Here is a 20,076-nt window from a genome sequence, read left to right as displayed (position 1 = left end):
AGTCATATATATATGGATTGATTGATTATTATTGTTTAACGCTGAGTCGACAATATTTCAGCCATATTTCGGCGATCAAATTAAGTGTATATGACCATTTTTAAAGTTTTTGGTTTATCTGGCCATATTTATATGGAGCATTGCCGTGCAGCGCCATGCGACATGTTCTGATGAACGACAATATGAGCAGTGAGGGTAGGTACCCATTGTCGCAGGCGACAATATTAACAGAACGACAAAATGTACCGTCACATTTACGCTGCATTAAATAGCATACGAGATACGTCAGTGTGCTTCATACACCAATTGCATTCACAAAACAATCAAAAACAACAAAAGAAATCTTTAAGCAACAATATCTGTGGGGCGACAATATGTACAGTGAGGGTGAGGCACATAATGTCGCCAGAGACAATATGTACATGTGTTACTTTTCTGACGGCGACAGTATGTACTGATGGACGACAATATGTGCAGTGAGGGTAGGTATATATTGTCGCCGACGACAATATGTACAAAACGACAATATGTACCGTCACAGACCTTCTACCAAAATTTAGAAATTTATGCCCCTTGATTCCATGGTTCATGGAGGCCTTAAGGCTGAACTTAATTGGTCATACAAAAATACAATAAAGCTTAAAAGTATTATTTTCTTTGATTATCTTCTTTACTCATGAACATCTAGCAATCAAACTGCTTACATTATTATCATCAACACATAGCCCATTAACAAAGTTGTAATTCACCACCCATTACATTTTTGAAATCTACTAGTTATCCACTAGCTGGAAAATTGTTTGGTCAATCATAATCAACAGTTAGCCTTCTTCAAAAGTTATGAAATTCATGTCCCTAGGTCTAGGGATCAGGTCCCAGTGATGGCTATATTGGCATATATTAAAATTTATTATATAGTGTACCATATCTTATTTATTCCCAAACTTTTCAAGGAGACAAGCTGCAAGAATATGATAATGACCATAGAGTTCTCAACAAACTATGAAAAAATTTTGTCACTTGAGGCCAGAGTTTCAGTTCCAGATCAAACTAAGGTGATCATACCAAGAGAAACTCATAAAACTGATGTCACAGTAAAGGTCCATGGGCCTTTTGTTAAACCAAACTCTGTTTTTTTTCACAGTGACATCTACATATCAATGTTGTCACTGATATCATAAATCAGAAGAAACACATTTTTATGACAAAAATTTTATTGTAACATGTTATAACATTGTGTATAATAATAGAAAAACTTATGTAATCAAAGAATACAAAGCTCACCTCCACAATCCTCATCTAGAAGATTCTTCACTAAAGAATCAGATATATAAGCTAAATTCAATTAAAAAAAAGGTCTAAGTTGCATGTTTGGTTGATTTATTATTATAGTTTTATGTCCCTTGCCAGATGACTTCTCTTATATGAGATGTCACCAGAGGTTTAGACTTGACACTCAAGGCCATTGAGCAGTGAGGTTTTTTTAGCATGCCAACACCTGCTCGTTTTTAAGGTCTCAAAAATCTGCAACTTTCACATAAAAAAGCCGAGAGCATTCATTGAAGGAACAGTTGCTACCTAATTTTTATCGATGTAAGTTTGTTTGAGTGCAAATGGACAACCATTTGACTATGGAGCAAGCGCTCTGCTGGATGACCTCCCTTTCAAAAAAAAGACTAGTAGCATGCATCCTTTGATGAATCATCCATAAACTTTTGGCATAGGTGGGAATTGTAGTTACTTTGGAATGAATCTAAGAGTTTAACTAGGCCACTAATACATGGCTTGTCAGATGCAGCCATCCAAAGCATGGATTACTATTACATAAAAACACAAGATGCATTTTCATTGTAAGTTTGGTATTGGTAGGGATTTTAAACAAACTAACATGGGGAGAACTGAAGAGGAATGCTCAAGATAGAGAGAAGTGGAGAAGTCTAGTCCTTGCCCTGTGCACCCCTGGGCATATGACTAGGTATGTAGGTAGGTAGGGATTTCAATTACATAGTAAATGAACCTGCTCTAAAAACTTGAACCTGGGATACTGATGCCGACTGTGATGCCTATGCTGGGGTATAACATAAAATCATCCCTATTTTGTTCAGGTGAGCTTAAAACAGGAATTTATTTTCATAACAAAGCATCAACAATAACAAATTTATAGTTACCCTGTTACAACTTTTCAACCATTTCAGCACACTGAGTGCTCTGTAACCTGAGCAATTACAAAACATTCTTTAAGCACTTACACATGACGTATTGTACAGTGTATACTCAAAACTATATTTGGATCTATGAGTCTCTATCCAATATAACCCAATGAAAACATTGTGCATTTAACATGTACAGGATATAAATTTTCCATTTCTATATGTATTAAATCTTTACAATCATTATGAAAATTATTACAATCATTATGAAAAAAGCAGTGTTTTTGAAATAAGCTGTGTTTTTGAAACACTTTCAGATATCTTGTATCTTTCACCCATCTGATATAAATACCCGGTATATAAATACTTCTAAATATGTGAAATAAATAAAGTCTAAAATCCTCTGTTAAAAGCTAATTTGACATTTTTTCCAGACTTGGAAAATTCTATTCATCCCTCCCCTCAAAACAATGATGGAGTTTTCATATTATACATGTATAACTATAAATATTATATAAATAAATAAAAAATATTTTATTACGGTAAATACCTGTGAAGTAATTACTTTAATACTTTGAACAATCTTTTGGATTTTAACATTGTGTAATGAATCCATGTTGAGTGCAAACATAAAAAAAATCAGGTTTCCATCTGTCTTGTACAGTGCTTTAAACTTTATAGTGCTTTATAATGTTTTATAATGCTAAAGTGGTTAACGCACATGCCTGTATGTTAACAAAAAAGGCAGTTTTGCTTTCCAGGAAATCAAAGTAAAAATGATAATCAAATTATCATATTGAGGACATACTGGACTGGATAGATGAACAAAAAAATTACAAAATGACAACAGTTGTAAAAAAGTGGTTATAAAAAACAAACCCTTATACATGTAATGATTCCAAAAAATATAAAACTGAGATGATAGGACATGAAAAATACAGAAAGTACAATGGAATGTACACTCACTATAAGTGAAAAAATTGGCACCTAGATTAATTGGGACAGTTCATTAGTGTATTTTTTATCTACAAATGAAGTGCAATATAATGAAAATAGATTACAATTTGAATGCGTATACAGCTGAACCTCAGTATCTCAGACACTGACATCTTCAATACCATGGATACTGACGTAATTTGGAAGTCCCACCACTTATTCTTTAAGTATTTTACTCACAATATCTCGAACCATCGGATATCTCAAAGTTTTTTCACGGTCCCATTGAGTTCAAGATAATGAGGTTTGACTGTATCACAATGATTTAGAAAGAATAACTGAAAGAACATGGCTTACTTGATTTTCTCTCTTGTCATTTGGAACTACAATTTCACTTAGTATTGTACACATAAACATTCCCAGTTTTTTTTACTTTTAATTTTATATTATCTCCATTTCTAGGAGCAGAAACAATCACTTGAACCTGAAAATTTAATGTCAACACTTAATAATGGGTTTCTTGTTATGATTCATGTCAAGTCTGAAATTACTGCTTTTAAAGATTGATTTTGTTTCAATGCTTAAAATACCATACCTGTTGCTTAGATCTAAGAACTGTGATTGTCCGTCCAAAATCTGTTTTTAAATCTAAACCATAGCCTAAAGTTTGGTTGGCCTGAAATACACAATTGACAAACTTCTTTAACACTTTTTAAGTACATGTTACTTGCAAGAACTCTAATAACATGTACAATGTGCATATAATTTCCAATGTTTCCTTATTGCAAAAATACATGTATAATACTCAGGAATAATACTGTAATGGGCAGTCATTGTAATTACTTAATGTTTATGAAAATTTTCTATCTCAAATTGTTGTAGTTTGTAAATAATACAAGTAATCTACATTTCATATCATGTATTTACTTTTGTTTCAATAAAATGGTGATAGTAAATCAATGACAAATTTTTTTGAACAAATAATTAATTCCATTAGTAATATAAAATAAAGCAGATAGCCTTAAAAAAAAAAAAGAAAATAAAAATCTTACCAGTAAATAATATTGGAAAATTCAAATAAATACACAAACCTTAGTAAAACCTGTATACATACTACTTTTTCAGGACAGGGAGACACATTCCCACAATCTGGTGTAACTGTAGCACTGTTCTTAGGGAAGTTCCTACCTCCATAGAATATATACACTTTTCCATTTATCCCTGTGTAGAAATGTGTATATCCATTGTAAAACATGGTCCTCATACCAGCAAGTAAAAGAAAGAATATTATGATAAACAAATATTTCCATTTCTATTTGTTTTATCTGTGATAACTCTTCAAAAGTTAGTTGAGTTGATTTCTTGATCATTCTACCGGAATGTAAATTTCGCCAAGCGAAAGGTCAGGAGCTAAGAAGGCTTAATATGCATGTAATTCTCGTGCGGCTGTCCTTGTGTCTGACGCTAAGGAGGCCTAATATGCATGTAATTATGCGGCTACATCAGTGGGCAGGGACTACTGAATTGACAAGTGAGGCCTCGTGTAATTTAAATCTATTAGTCTACATTTTTAAAATTTAAATTTAAAATTTTATTTCACAATGAAATGGAAATATAAGGAATCACTATCTAGTTAGTAGAGTATGCCAGGGACATCAACGATAGTTGGAAACGTGGGATAATTTATGCATAATGGGCTTTGCCCATTATGCAAATTATCCCATGTTTCCAACTATCACTGATGCCCTAGCATACTCTACTAACTAGACAGTGATTCCTTAAATAATTTTCTTACTTGAGTTGATAAGAATGTTTGGGTTATCATTTCTAATTGGAGCTGATATCAACAGGTCGTCTATACCATCACCATTGACATCACTAAACTGAAATTATGTACCAGGTATTGTTATTTTTGCATAAATGTCAACATAAATATCTAGAGCAAATAGCAATACTTATAATAAAATACTTAAAAACAATAAAAACCAACCTTCACAACACTCCCAAATCTACTAAACATCCTATCCCCTGTAAAATGGGCAACGTCCTGCATGTACGAGCTTATTAAAAAAACTCCTCCACCTTGTATTAAGTTCTCCATAGAAGAATAAACCTTCCCCTTCACATCCATTCCAGGCACTCCTATAGCAAAGATTGAAGATCCATTACCGAATGGATCACCTATATCACTGCTGTAACCAGTCATCTCAGATCTCCTCTGGCCTGTGAAAGTTAAACTAGGAGTTGTAGATAGACTCTCTTTGAAGGAGAAAACATTTAATTTTCCAACACTTTGAATGTCTGTTGGCAAGTATTTCTCACAACTGAAATTATAAAGATAGAAAGCAGTAAGTAGGCATTTTTAAGGAGGTTGGATCCTGCCATCAAAAGTAATGAGAATTTTTTATGAAGTATATTTTTAGAATTTATACACATAGCTTAATTAAAAATCAAAACAAAAAACGGGGGTCAATGCGCTTCTTTTGGCGCTACAGAGCATTAAGTTTGACCTTTTTGCACTAAAAATACGTCTTGCACATAAATCAATTTTTTTAAAAGTTTTTCCTCCAATATTTTTATTCAAATAAATTATTGGAACAAACACAGTCTTGTGTCATCTTGAATAGACACAATAAAATTTGTGACAACGAAAAAAATTTTCAAATTACTCCGCATGTTCAATTATTTGACCTTTTTGCACTCAAAAAATTTCATTTTTCTGGTATTAAAAATTTAACAAGCAAAAATATCATTTGAAAGTAATGACATTTTACTGAATTTAAGAAGAATAGTTAAAAGTATCTTATATATTCAGAAATGAAAATAAAAAGTGGAGGTCTGTGATGTTAATTTTTAGATATTAGTAAAATAGTGCTAATTTTAAGCTGAAAATAGGGATATTTTTTTTCTTGACTTTCACAATATATTTGCTATATTTATCAAATATGATGATAGAATTCATGACAGTTTATTTAATATATAATTTAGGACCAGTATAAAACAGTTCACTACACAAAATAACTCTGTGTGCAGACTGCATGGAAAAATAGGAATTCAAACTTAACATACTTTAAATACTTGGAAAGAGAAAAATTGATCATATTCTTCTAAAAAACCTTCCGCCACAAAATATAGTTCCTTGCTTTATTCTTTTGGTATGGAATTTAATCATGGAGTTTTAACTGAATATAGTTTAATTGGCATTGTAGAATCCAAAATCATTGTAAGAATTAAAACTTTATGCAGAATTTTTGAAATATAGGTTAAGATATAAATCTGCTCAAAAGCTCAGGAGCGAACCTCGTTAAATGTTTTCTTTCATTTGGAATTTTTTTTTTAAATGCTGAAAAGGAGCATGACAATGAGAATGGAAATATGTCACACTTAACAGTTATCTAGAACAATTACTTTCCACACAAACCTTATGCATTTTCTGAAGTAAGGTTGACTGACCATTAACATATTGTTCTTGACACTCAATCTATGTCCGTACCAACTGTAAGACTGTAAAAAATGTGTGAAAATTGAAAAATGTTTGGTAGGAGTCAAAACCTCTAGTACAAAATGCAAAATGAAAAGTAGATACATTATATAACACAGGTAATTTTTTTTTCAAAATATGCTGTATATTTTTTAAGGGAACACACAAATCAGCTGTGATATTTCAAGAAATGCTGTAAGGGTCTCTGAATCTGAAACTTCAAATAAGCAGTGGAAGAAATCCTGACCATATAACCTTAAACTTAACTAGATATTACATCTCATTAGGTGAATTATTAATGACAGCTTCACAAATATGTGATGTGCATAAAATTTTAACCATTTGATATGAGATCACATTTATTGTCATCAGACATTGTATCTCTTTTTGATGACAGTCTCTAGAAAGTTCTACAAAGAGAGATGTGATCATTTTTCAGAATGCAAGACACATAATGTTATCCATGGTGGTCCATATTGCAGCAAATGTAATGTGCTATCAGAACATAAAGTCAATTATATTTACCTGATTACCGAATAAGATCCAGTTCTTTGTTAATTTTTCTGCTGAAATAACCATTCCTGAAACTATTAAAGATAGAATGCTTATTAAAGTGAGCCTGAAATTGGTAAAATACATTAGTTATATATTTAACGGACCCTAGTATACAAATCAACTAAAGTCATGCACAGTCTAGAGAAGAAAAAAAATTGACCTCACTCCCTTTTTATTTGGGAAAGGACATGGTCCCCTCATTTGAACAAATTTGAATACTAACCCTCAAATTGTTTTGAGACAAGATCGATTAAAATTGGCCTTGTACTTCTTGATCAAAAGTTGATGATGCTAAAGTGGTTAATCTATCCTTATTTAAATCAGACGAAAACTGTAAGCATGACATTTTGAATTTGTAATGTATGAAATTATTCCATTTTTAGTAGTAGCAAATAATCCATTTATCAAAAGTAAACAGGGGCCCAAAATGAGGCATTTTATGTAGTCTGCTAATGTACCACATTTTACTCAAAACTGACAATAATTGTGGGAGTAGCATTTTAAAATACTCTCACAAACAGCAAGAGTTAATAGACAACAGACAAAAAAGCTTAAAAAAGACAAACAAATATGATGATTGTAGAGTTTTCATCACAAATTCATTTGAAGAATTATGATAAAAATACCAATAAAACCACATGTTGATCTTACTGAGACTTTTAGATGAGAGTAAAACTGTCACCATTCCATTCTGAGTCAAATTCTTAACACTTGCAAATGGGGATCCTATCAAGAGGTCATCTTTCCCATCATTGTTTATGTCTATTGAGGTCATGGAGGATCCAAGGTTACAAAATTGAAGCTGAAATTGAAAACTCATTGGTTTTATCTTACTTACATCAATAAATAATTTCATTACTTTAATGTATGTAGCTGCCTTGTGCCTATTTTTAAATAAAAATGTGTACCTGACATGTTATGACCAAATCTGGCTTGACCTTCCATGACCTTTGACCTCCTGATCCAAAGTACACATATACAACACCCTACAACATATATGAATAGATTCAATAGTATTTCTCAATTAACTGATTCACTCATTTTTCATAATTCTTGTATTTTTAAGACAGATGTTACTTTTTTCAAAATCATTTCTATTCGTAACAAAAACTCACATTATAATCCAGCAGACCCTTGTAGCTTGAAGAGCTGGCAGAAATAGCCATATCTACATTGCCATCTTGATTTAAATCTAGGGCAGCCAGAGCATAACCAAATCTGGAGTACTCCTTATAAGACAAATTGCACTTACAATTTTCAAGCAGTTTAAAAAAAGAATTAGTTTCTTTTGGCAAAGAATCCAAAATAAAATGAAGCAGGCATGTTTTTGTTTTTATTCTTATTGCAGGAGTTGTCTTTGTTTTGCTTATCACCAAATTGGGAAAAGTAAAGAAAAGCAATCATAAAATGTTGTTGCTCTGTCCTTTACAGATGTTCATAATTTGAAATTTTTAGCTAAACTAATTAATCTTTACAACTACATTGTACATGTACTTCAAAATTCAGAGTTGTATTGTAGTATTCTTGTAAATTACATGTACATATCTTTTAATCAAACAGAGCTCTCCAAATTGGAAAAAGATCTTAAAATCAATATTATGATGTTATGTTTCTTACCCCTGGATTCCCCTCCAGTACTGAGGCGTTCAATGAAGTAAAATTATCTAGGTCAACAAATGAGCTTCCATTAACTTGCAGTCCTGCATTGCCACCTAAATGATTACAAAATTCATGTACATCTTATGTTGGTTTATATGCATTCTTTTTAAAAAACTAAAACAAAAAAAACAGAATGATGTATATGCATCATGAGTTGACAATGAGCAATCCATTTCCATACCTTTCCTAAACAAATATGTGCACACAAATATTTTATAAAATGACATTTTCCAATGATTTTCCTTCATATTAGGTAAACAGATGTGCAGAAAAAGTAGGCCAAGTGGAACAAGGGAAATAACTCTATAATAAACATCTTCACAATAAACTTTGGAAAAATATTTGCTTTTTGTCTAAAAGAGGTAAAATATGATTAACAATTTAAAAAGGTTATTCTTGATTTATTATAAAGGATTGAATCTTTAAAGAAAAAAAATTACTGTGCATTATTGCACTTAATTATAGGGAAAAATATTTCATCCTGATTTTGAAAATATCACAAATAAAAAATGTTTTCAAAGCATTTATTTAAGTTTATAATTTAAATTTCCTTTGATCTCTGAAGTTAATTGTATTTTCTCTATAGTTTGCATAGCTGCAGTTACTGTCACATAACACAATTTCAACACAAACTTTGTTTTCATTTTTCAAAGAATTTGTTACATAATGTATATAAGTCATTGTTCCAAATCCAGCACTTAATGTAAACTTGAAGCATGTGTAAGATATTAGGGCAAAACTTGCAGATGATCATCAAAATGTTGTTCCTGTTACTAACTGTATAGAATGTAGACCCTGCCCCTCTGGGGTTCATTACTGGTGCTGTGTCCAGGGGAACCTATCACTAAATCTTCATTGCCATCATCATCCAAGTCCTTAGATATCATTGACCTGTTAATAACCACCTGTTTAATTCTACACCAACAAAAAAATCATTTATTCAAATGAGACAATGTGTAAAGTTGTGTCCTTATTCTCATACCTCACTTGATGGACATGTATACATATGTTTCTGCCATACTATTTCTAAATTTTTTAAAAATATTTGTGCTACTGACAATTTGTCTTTGTACTCACCATCCTAACTGGGAGTAACTTCTTGAACTTCTAAAATCAATGGTAAAGTTTGGCTGACTTCTGTATGCTGGCTCCGCTTCCTTGGAATACTTGCTTTGAAAGTACATTCTTTTCTTCTGTTTCTCAATCAATTTTAACTAATGAAAAATGTTTTATTATCACTACATGTAATAAAATATGTCAGTTAAAATGAATACATAGACAGTTTTTTGTACCTGTCATTTAATGAAATTATTGTTTCTTTAATGTTAAAAGACTATACAGAATATAATTTTTATGATTGTGGAAACATTAAAGCATGAACAAAAGTTTAACTATTGACCTTGAGATTTTCTGTCAACTGAACTTTGACCCCCCTGAGGAAGGGTGTTATAATTAAATCATCCAGAGTAAGACCAAATAGTTTTGGTTTCTGATAGTAACGCTTCTCTAGCTTCGGTAATCTGCCTTCAGGACTGTCTACTCCTTTGGTACAGTTGATGAACACAGTACTGTGTGGCACAGAACAAGCTCTGTTACATGTAAATAAATATAATCTTAAACCATACAAATCACATTTTTAGTTTTACAGATAGACTGAAAGAACAGAAATAGGGTATGCACATTTGGTATACAGTGAGAAGTTTTGATTGGAAATATTTGAAATATTTAAAAAGTTTATGTTTTTCTGGGACAACCCTCGTAAATGCTTTAATGAGCAATAAAAATGTATATAGTCAAACCTCATTATCTCGAACTCGATGGGACGGAGAAAATACTTCAAGATATCTGAGGATTCGAGATATCCAGAGTAAAATACTTAAGGAATAAGGGTTGGGACTTCCAAATTACTTCAACATATCCTTAAAAGCTTGGTATTCAAGAAATCAGTGTGCAAGAAACCGACGTTCAATTGTATAATACATTGTAATGTTTTCATTTAACATGTACCATATTATTTGTCACAGGGTATTGTTATGCTATGTTTCATTATTGCAGTCTCAATTAGAGACTCCCTGTCATATGTGATTTATATTGAGGTTCCACTGAAGATCTCGTACAACAGTCTACACTGTATTTGACATTTCTATAGTTCACTGAACCCAAGTACTGTAGATCACAAAATTTTCATGACACGTTATTTTTGCGTGATGGGTAATTGGTATGTATAAGCAAGACAAAATTTTCATGAATATTGGTTATTGTTGTATATAATCAATGCTTAATAAAATATACATGAGAATGAAATTTTTGCAAGCAGACCTTCCTGTGTAATTACAAAAAAATACAGTTCTCATGAATAAAAAGTGATTTACAATATGTATCCTGGTCTGATTTACCACATTTTCACCCTTCCTATTTCAGAAAAACTTACCGTGTTCCATTTTCAATCATAGTTATGGCATCATTCCACTTTCTTGTGGTTAAGCTGGCCATATCTGTTAGCCCTCCCTCAAAATATTCCATTTCATTATCTATTAAGAAGTTGCTGTCATTGGCTATAGTGAGGAAAGCCTAAAAGTTAGTAGCAGAAAAAGAACAAAATCAAAAGTACTGATAACACTGTCTAAAACATTATTTGTTTCACACAGATAACCCTTCAGGTAAAATTTCCTCACCTCTGCTCCAAGCAAAAGTTCTGCTACCCTGTAAAATTGAACCAGATACAATTTAAAGTTTCAAAATTTAAATATCAATATCCATGGTCTGTAAATGAAAAAATGACAGTCCAGATTTTGTGGGGGTAAAAACACTTATACTGCTCCATATTTAAAAATCTTCTTACAATAAAAACCTTACCCAGCAAGCAGCTGTAGTGAAGAGCAGATTTCTATGGTGTTTTTGTCTATTCTGGTTTTTCCATAGAAATCCTGATAGATGTGATACAGATCATCAACAGGAACATACCTAGGATATCAAGCTAATAATCAGGTTATATGCTAATAATCAGCTTATACACTAATAATCAGGTTATTATAATGCTAATAATCAGGTTATACAGCTGAAAATCAGGTTAAATGCTAATAATCAGGTTATACAGCTAATAATTAGGTTATACACTAATAATCAGGTTATACAGTTAATAATCAGGTTATACAGCCAATAATCAGGTTATACGCTAATAATCAGGTTATACAGTTAATAATCAGGTTATACAGCCAATAATCAGGTTATACGCTAATAATTAGGTTATACAGCTAATAATCAGGTTATACAGCTAATAATTAGGTTATACAGCTAATAATCAGGTTATACAGCTAATAATCAGGTTATACAGCTAATAATCAGGTTATACAGCTAATAATCAGGTTATACAGCTAATAATCAGGTTATACAGCCAATAATCAGGTTATACGCTAATAATCAGGTTATACAGCTAATAAACAGGTTATACACTAATAATCAGGTTATACAGTTAATAATCAGGTTATACAGCCAATAATCAGGTTATACGCTAATAATTAGGTTATACAGCTAATAATCAGGTTATACAGCTAATAATCAGGTTATACAGCTAATAATCAGGTTATACAGCAAAGTTTCTTCTTTAAAATTTGCCCTCACAGAGTAAACAAGAGGCCCATGGGCCACAATGCTCACCTGATTAACTTAGGTCCTGCTGTTTTCACCAGATTTTCCCCCTTGTAATACTTATTGTGGCCCCAACCTACTCCCGGGATCCATGATTTGAAGAACTTAGAATCTACAATACCTTGGGAAGCTTCCACATAGGTTTCAGCTTTTCTGGTCCAGTTGATCTTGAGAAAAAGATTTTTAAAGATTTTTCCTATTCATGTATATTTCAATGTAAAACTTTTGATTCCCTATTGTGGCCTCACCCTACCCCCGGGGCCATGATCTGAACAATTTACAATCTACACTACGTAAAGCTGCTTTCATATAGGTTTCAGCTTTTCTGGCCAATTGGTTCTTGAGAAGAAAATTTTTAAAGATTTTTCCTATATATTTCAATGTAAAACTTTGATTCCCTAAGGTGGACCCTTCCTACCTCGGGGGGCCATGACTTGAACAATTTACAATCTACACTGTTTCAGGATGTTTTCATAGAAATTTCAGCTTTTCTGCCCCAGTGGTTCTGGAGAAGAAGATTTTTTAATGACCCCACCCTATTTTTGTCTTTTCTTAATTATCTCCCCTTATAAGGGGACTTTGCTCTTCATTTTAACAATTTAATCTCCCCTTTACCCAAGGATGCTTTAATGTACCAACTTTGGTTAAAATTGGCCCAGTGGTTCTTGAGAAAAAGTTGAAAATGTGAAAACTTTACAGACGGACGGGCGATGGACAACAGGTGATCAGAAAAGCTCACTTGAGCTTTCAGCTCAGGTGAGCTAAAAATGTTTATTACAAAATTTTGAATGAAAATTTAATTAAATTACCAAGGCTTTTCAGGAAAAAGGCTGTCATCTTTTGTCAGCATGCTATATGCATTCCAAACATCACCACCTACAAATCAATAAAATTCTAAATGAAAATCATACATAGTACAGGTAAATGTATATGGTTATGTACGTCTCACTTGGATTACTTTTGTATTCATCATACAGGAAAGGTGAAATCAGGGAATTAATGGAGCTTAAGATTGCAAAATATGAGCACGGTTAAAACATCCTTGTGATTTTTTTCTGTGTATGATTGAACTCCTATGAAAGTACATGTATCCTAAAATTAAAGTAATTACAACAACTAATACAAATGTGTCTGATGAACAGACAGGAGAATTATACCACAGACAACACCACATGCCTTTGAGAAGGGGATGGGGATGTGTTACACATAAAAAAAAATACTTATCTCCAGAAAAATTATTGTGAAAAAAATTGTCAGTACTTCCTCTCACTTTGAACATATTTTACCAAGTAAATCAAAAAGATTTGAAATGAGTTCTTGTAACTTTCCAATTCCTCTCCTCATATATTACAATATGTCATGCATATTAAAGAAAAATGATACAAATTAAGCAATGAAAAACAGTTATATAATCTAATAATTAAGAGAATCTACAGGTTTCATCAGAGATACTGTTATCTATCTGTGAAGGCAAATTTACATCCCACCATAGTACATGTAATAGATTTACATTAATGATACTTTCTCTTACCAAAGTCACCAACTGGATGAGCCTTTGGGTACGAACCATGAAAATTCATCTAAAAAGAAAAATTACTTATGTTTAACACACTAGTATTGCTTTCTCATGTAAACATGTGCATACAATGATGATCAAATATAAATTTATTACTTCTAGAACAATGGTTATCCAAAATGTGCTATGACATTTTCCACTCTGTATTAGCTAGCAGCATCTAAAATCATTTCCTTTGCATTTCCATAATTAGATTTTGATAATTTCTTTTGATAGGCACCAGGCCAGCCCTGAGAAATTTGAAATATTTGCATAAATGCATGTATATAAATCCTGATTAATTTGTAAAAATTTGCTTACATATCCCATGGTATGAAGAAAACCTTGCTCAATGTACATGCTGTGCCAAGTTATATCAGCTACTTGGTGAGACATGAAAGCCATCATGAAGACAAATAACTTTTCTGTTGCCTGAAAAACAATATGTCATGTTATTCTCTCTCTGCAAGTTCTGTGAAAATAATTTCTGGGGGGGGGGGGGGGGTGTGTTTATACTTACTATATCCCATGGTTTGGATTGCTTATTGATGTAGTTAATTGTTGCATTCAGGAATTCTCCCCAGTGGGTGTCTTCTGACACATCATGATATGCACCTTTAATATATAAATCAATATATAAATGACAATGTATTAAAATGTAATTTATGAAGCTGCATGAAAATGTCAGAAAATAAGAATTAATATCATGTGGGTTACCTTTGTGACAAATGTCATCATAAAAAGAATCTGGATAAGGGGCTCCTCCATAAAATGCATCTTGGTGAATATCCAAAAGCTATGGAGGCCAAAAGAAGAATTTTAATGTATGTAATTTTGAATTACTTATTATATTTAAAGACAAAAAAGTCCATTATTTCTTTTTATTATACTTAGACATATATTTACAATTGAACAGAAAAATGTTATTACTGACTTGTATTTACAAAGTTTATATAAACATAAGTGTTAATATTAACTAAAGATTTGCCAAACCTTTCTGTACTTGGAACCTTCTCGAAAGCTGTATTTTGCTCTTTCCGCTGAAATAGAAACCTAGACAATTAAAATGCGGTAGGCATGCATTCCTTAATAGGATCCTACATGTATAGAGGTGTCCCTGTTAGTATAGAGGGAGTATTTCTGATTCTATTAACGAATTTACTTTCTAATTACTTGTTTATAGTCATTTGTCAACTGTATTCAATTTCAGCTTTAATTGTTGCTTTCAACACTCAAAGTACTTTATGTGATGTTTCCGCTATAACACGTTTTCATTCTGGCATAGGGGCAAAGTCTGGAATGTAAACAATTAACTTTTGACATTCCGGGAGAAGGCCTTGTGATTTTGGTGAAACTTTTGCATTAAAAGGATAATATATATTATATAGTAAAAAGAATACCTATAATAGTATGTGTGAGTCCTCCGCATCCCAAAGAAAAGTTGTTTTTCACAGATATCAATACAAGAAAACTTTGAAAACAAAATACATTTGATATGAGAACCAAAACAAACCAATCTGACATATTGAAACTTAACAAGTTTGTTTCACGAACCCGATCATATTTGGTAGGGGGAAATAATATTTTATTTAAGACTCTAATTTCTTAAGAAATCATGGTAATTTGAGGATAGAAATTTTTGTCTTCATGATTTCAAAGTTATTCTCAATGATTAGTGTAACATTTTGTTTAGCATTTTAAGACAAGAAAATTTGAACAATTCTGCATGATTCAGTGAAGAAATCATGGAAACTAGGCTAAAATTGACATCATAAGTTTTTATAAAAAATGGTTTTTCAATGAAACACAATTATGACTCACTTATGGCCACACACTGTAGGTCGGTCATATCAACTTGTATTTTCGTCTGAAACTCCGTGAAATAAATTCCCTGCAACCGTATTCTTTCTGTAGTCAGTATTTCGAGGTCTCAACTTACGGACAGTGCAACCAGAAGGGCGCATCACACTTGCAAATATTAAAAATCTCTCGACAAACTATATCTACTGCTTCATCAATCCGAGAAATCGTTAAAAGGGGGGGGGGTCGGATTTTTGTAAGATAAGCATTTTATATTTGGTGACAAATAAATCTTTAGTATGCATTGGTATGTGTGCAGTGTGTGCATGTGCACCAAATTTCTGTATCCCAATGTATGGAACATATTACTATATTTCATGAAGTTTTGACTTTATACATGGAATAGATATTTCAAACTCAATTGCTATAGTTAAATGGGTCCTGAAATATAAGTTGCAATGAATTCAAGGAGGCTGTCTCTCGTGAATCTTTCTCAATTTTGTTGAACAGAAATTTTTTTTTTTCAAACATTTCACAACATATTGCCATTCAGATTTGAAAAAAGAAGTAATAATAAAAGACAGGTTACATGCGTGAATACCATAGATTGCATAGAGATTTCATCACATTTAAAATGTATATTTGCCTCCTGTATTCGATTTTAAAAAGACCATGCTTTCGCGCAAAGAAAACTGGATACTTCATTTACAATAACATTTTTATCAGGAAATCCCAGGGTCTACAGGTGTTCCTGGGAAAGCTAGAAATTAAATAACGTGTACAAGCATTTTTCTCACAATCTGTCTCTCTTAAATAATAAATTGTCATCAAGAATTAAGTAAAAGGGAAAAAGAGAAGGAGGCAATTTTAGTCTCAGATTCCTCAACAAAGACTGCTGCATCCTGGAAAATCCAAAGGCTTAGGGCCAAAGATATGTATTTTTTACACCCTCCCCTTTTTCGGTTTGGGTGTGTAAAAATGGCAAAATAAATTGGGCATATGTCATGTTATAGACACTCGTATATGTATTATGTCTTATTATGAACAGATGCTTCAATAAATAATGCCCTGGTTTGGAATCCTGCATTATACTTCATTATATTTTCCGACTTGAGCAGCCCTAAAAAAGCAAATAACCAACAATCTGCTGGAGTTTTGTTGAAATCTGATACTAAATTTCGGGCATAGAGGCAGTAGTACATTGACCAACTCAGTCGTCTGGGAAACTATATTAGCCTAAATTTCCTAGTACATGTAGGCACATGTATACTTCAACCATGAATCCTGTAATACACCATTCCTTATTTTTCATATATAGAACTAATATTTATTAGTCAGCTTATTGTGTGGCGGTTTAATGGCCAATTTTATTAATTTATTATTTGTTAAGCTGAATATCTTTTAAAATTGAATCATTAAAATACCAGTAGTTAAACGAAATAATTTTCCCATTTAGTAAAATACTTTTCTTAAATTCTATTCTATTAACGTGATGTTCTTTTATTTCTGCTGACCTTATTCGATAGTTTATACTCTAGTCATGATAAAATATTTGCATATAGAAACGCTATTGCAATATTTTACTCAATTTAAAAATGAATTCTGTTGTTTAAAAAAAATCATAGAAAATTCTTAATGTGTTCTTTTGTTTCCTCTGAATGGTTGTCAAATAGATTTCTTTCCAATTGTAAATAAAATATATTACACAATATCCATTCCAAATCAATACACCAGTATTCTTTTAAACACTTGCCAAAATTTATGACACATCGAAACTTCAAATGTATGCTCAAGCTTTCTGTGTATCTGAGTAATTTAGGAGATTTTTCAACCGTCTACTCCTTCATTATATTATATTACACCATAATGATGACCATAATATCTTAATAAATCTCATCGATGTTGTTTGTGGTGAATTCTTTTACTACACGTATTGGTAATCATTTAAAAGAATAAAATAGACCAAAGATTTTAGAAATTTTATATCTAGTTGCACAAATTGAGGTGTGATGTTTTTAAAACATGTAACTCGGTAATTTGCTAGGCTACATCATTATTCTTCCAGAAAAAAATCAATAAATGATAATTTAGGAGATTCTTCATCAAGTGGAGGTGTACTGGGAACATGTATTTGCCCAAATACGGCATTTTTTAAACAAGTCCATCGGTCTTTTGTTCAACTCCGCTAAAGATTCACCAAAAGAAGAAATTTTCTTCTTGACCCTGGCATTGTGTAAATTTTTGTGGTACATAGGATATACGGGTTTTTCTGTTGACATGTTACTTGGAAACGACACTGATTTTTGGGTTCCTCTAGCTTTGCTTGTAATTCTCTGGTATTCTGAAGGGACGTCATCAGAAATGTCAGAGACACAGGGTGATCTAGATGGCGGCAGATCCTCCTCGCTAGATCCTAAACTAGACTTTTCTTTCTTGTTTGGATTAAGAAAATGATCCAGGCGACGCATGAGAATGAACGTTTTCTCGTTGTTCACCTCTTTTTGAGGAGATATGGAATCTAAGGTGTGTTTTCTTGCTGAATCTGGAAAAATCTCTGGCGGATGAATTACGCTTAGAACACCGTTTCTAGTAGATCTAAAATTTGTGTCATATCTCAAAGGCCGATCCTTTTCCTCATTTCCGACCCGACTCATTGGAACATATTTCTTTGGCAGAGGTTTCACGACTCTAGCATTGGTCTCACGAAATCGAATTGGTTCATATCTAGGTTCCATATCCTTTGGTGTCAATTCCGTTTTCTCGTCCAATGGACTATAACTTGACCCGTATTTATTATAGGGATTTCTGTGTATAGGCTCCAAGAATTTTTGTCTACCTCCAGGCGAAACCATATAATCAGGGAGACTTAATTTGGATCTTGGACTTGAGCGAAAAAATTGACTGTCTTCAAAATTGCTCTGCATTGAGGCATCTCGTATGGATGGCACTCGCTCTGACTGAGCCCGTTGATTAGGTGTAGATGTATAAAGCTCATCTTTTAAGCTGTCTTTCATTAATCTCTCGTTCTGAGTTTTGGAATGCAAGGAATCTGTAATAGGTCTTATCGTAACATAGTTTGCACGTCGGATATGTCCAAACCTGGGTTCGTTTGACTTCCATTGCGTCTCTGCTAAATTGTCAATGCGGCGCAAATATTGTTGCCCTCGGCGTATATCCGAAAGTCTTCTGTCGCGCACCTTCGATTCAAAATTAAACTTTCCCTGTGTATTTGGCACATTTTCTGATATCATTCTTCTGACTTGAACTGTGACAAGATTTGAATATTAGTAGAATATTTTTATCAAAGCACACGAAGCTTTTAAAATCAATTGTCAGTTCCTGTAGGTGACTTCGGTCTATCTCTCTCACCTTTTAACTATCAAAAATTCTCCATAAAATCCCAGAAGGTTAATCTATCCTTGTTAGTAACAGACATATGTCGGTCATTCAAATCAATAAGTAATTTAACACGTAAATATTGATATCCAATCTGAACACCCTCTTCTTATCTAGCATTCCTTATTTACATACTACTTAGTTATTGTTTGTTTCATGTATTAAAGCCAGTGGGCACTCCAGCAATAATCAACACTAACTTTGATCTCAATTCACTAGTCGTTGCTATTCTTCGGGCAAACATTACTTTAAAAATGTCTAACAAGTCAACACCAAACCAACAGAGTCAATCAATCCCTCAAAATGAAAGTTAATAATTCATAGCATTTGTACACAAGTTTGAAAAGACGGTATATGCTACTTAACGCAACACCGCCTGATTATATTGAAGTTATCGTGATCTATTCACTTTAAAAGTCATATTTGATTACCTGGCGAAATCCTATACGAAAACAAATTATTTAAGAATCGTAAAAGGTCAGCAAAGAAAAGAACTTCATTCATATTACCGGGTTTGTTGTCAAAAAAGTTTTGACATAAACTTGTATATTGGAAGCATCCATTTAAAAATAATCCATAGTAAAACCAATTTTGCACGCAACTTTCAACTAACGGCAAAAAAAGAATTCCAGTTAAAAACAATTTACAGTTCAAAGGTATTATCAACAGGGAAAGAAACTTAAGAGTAAATCAATAGTAACATTGCAATTTGTACAACAACGCTCTCTTCGAAAATCTTTTTGGCATCATTCGAAGGGGATACATATGGTATGAAAATCTATTAGTTATACATTAACTAAGGTACCCCCCCCCCCCCCGGTCAAAAATTGTTAAAGTTGGATTGATATGAAGAAAATCGAACAAAGCCACCCACGTAAATTAAAAAGCCAGGCAAT

At 32.5% G+C, this 20,076-nt stretch overlaps 2 protein-coding genes across 2 annotated transcripts; both read right to left on the bottom strand.

The window, feature by feature from the left end:
- Window positions 1-1,224: 1,224 nt before the first annotated feature.
- LOC133177069 (phosphatidylinositol-glycan-specific phospholipase D-like) lies at window positions 1,225-15,307 on the bottom strand. The gene is made up of 24 exons (XM_061312161.1): window positions 15,299-15,307; window positions 14,978-15,037; window positions 14,702-14,780; window positions 14,505-14,599; window positions 14,306-14,416; window positions 13,961-14,009; window positions 13,239-13,305; window positions 11,638-11,745; window positions 11,457-11,484; window positions 11,213-11,352; window positions 10,181-10,370; window positions 9,859-9,995; window positions 9,560-9,672; window positions 8,740-8,834; window positions 8,238-8,351; window positions 8,031-8,108; window positions 7,774-7,924; window positions 7,093-7,154; window positions 6,508-6,590; window positions 5,077-5,410; window positions 4,882-4,969; window positions 4,201-4,307; window positions 3,682-3,762; window positions 1,225-3,570 (listed from the first exon to the last, which is right to left on the bottom strand). The coding sequence occupies exons 1-24, from the start codon at window positions 15,305-15,307 to the stop codon at window positions 3,478-3,480; spliced, it is 2,472 nt and encodes an 823-aa protein (XP_061168145.1). The 3' UTR covers window positions 1,225-3,477.
- Window positions 15,308-17,819: 2,512 nt separating this feature from the next.
- LOC133177037 (uncharacterized) lies at window positions 17,820-19,744 on the bottom strand. Its single transcript, XM_061312123.1, has one exon. The coding sequence runs from the start codon at window positions 19,033-19,035 to the stop codon at window positions 17,887-17,889; it is 1,149 nt and encodes a 382-aa protein (XP_061168107.1). The 5' UTR covers window positions 19,036-19,744; the 3' UTR covers window positions 17,820-17,886.
- Window positions 19,745-20,076: the final 332 nt, after the last annotated feature.

Source organism: Saccostrea echinata, unplaced genomic scaffold (genome assembly GCF_033153115.1).
Source record: "Saccostrea echinata isolate AGI-Se365-2 ecotype Australia unplaced genomic scaffold, CSIRO_AGI_Sech_v1 ptg000086l, whole genome shotgun sequence".
Taxonomy (NCBI): Eukaryota; Metazoa; Mollusca; class Bivalvia; order Ostreida; family Ostreidae; genus Saccostrea; species Saccostrea echinata.
The sequence above is the reverse complement of the archived record's forward strand: the minus strand, read 5'-3'. Positions and strand labels throughout refer to the sequence as shown.

Coding starts and splice junctions, on each gene's coding strand:
- LOC133177037 (XM_061312123.1), bottom strand. CDS start 19,035: ATGATATCAGAAAATGTGCCAAATACACAGGGAAAGTTTAATTTTGAA.
- LOC133177069 (XM_061312161.1), bottom strand. Junction 13,306..13,960: donor TCATCCAGTTGGTGACTTTG/GTAAGAGAAAGT, acceptor ATTGATTTGTAG/GTGGTGATGTTTGGAATGCA. Junction 9,673..9,858: donor AGTTACTCCCAGTTAGGATG/GTGAGTACAAAG, acceptor GGTTATTAACAG/GTCAATGATATCTAAGGACT.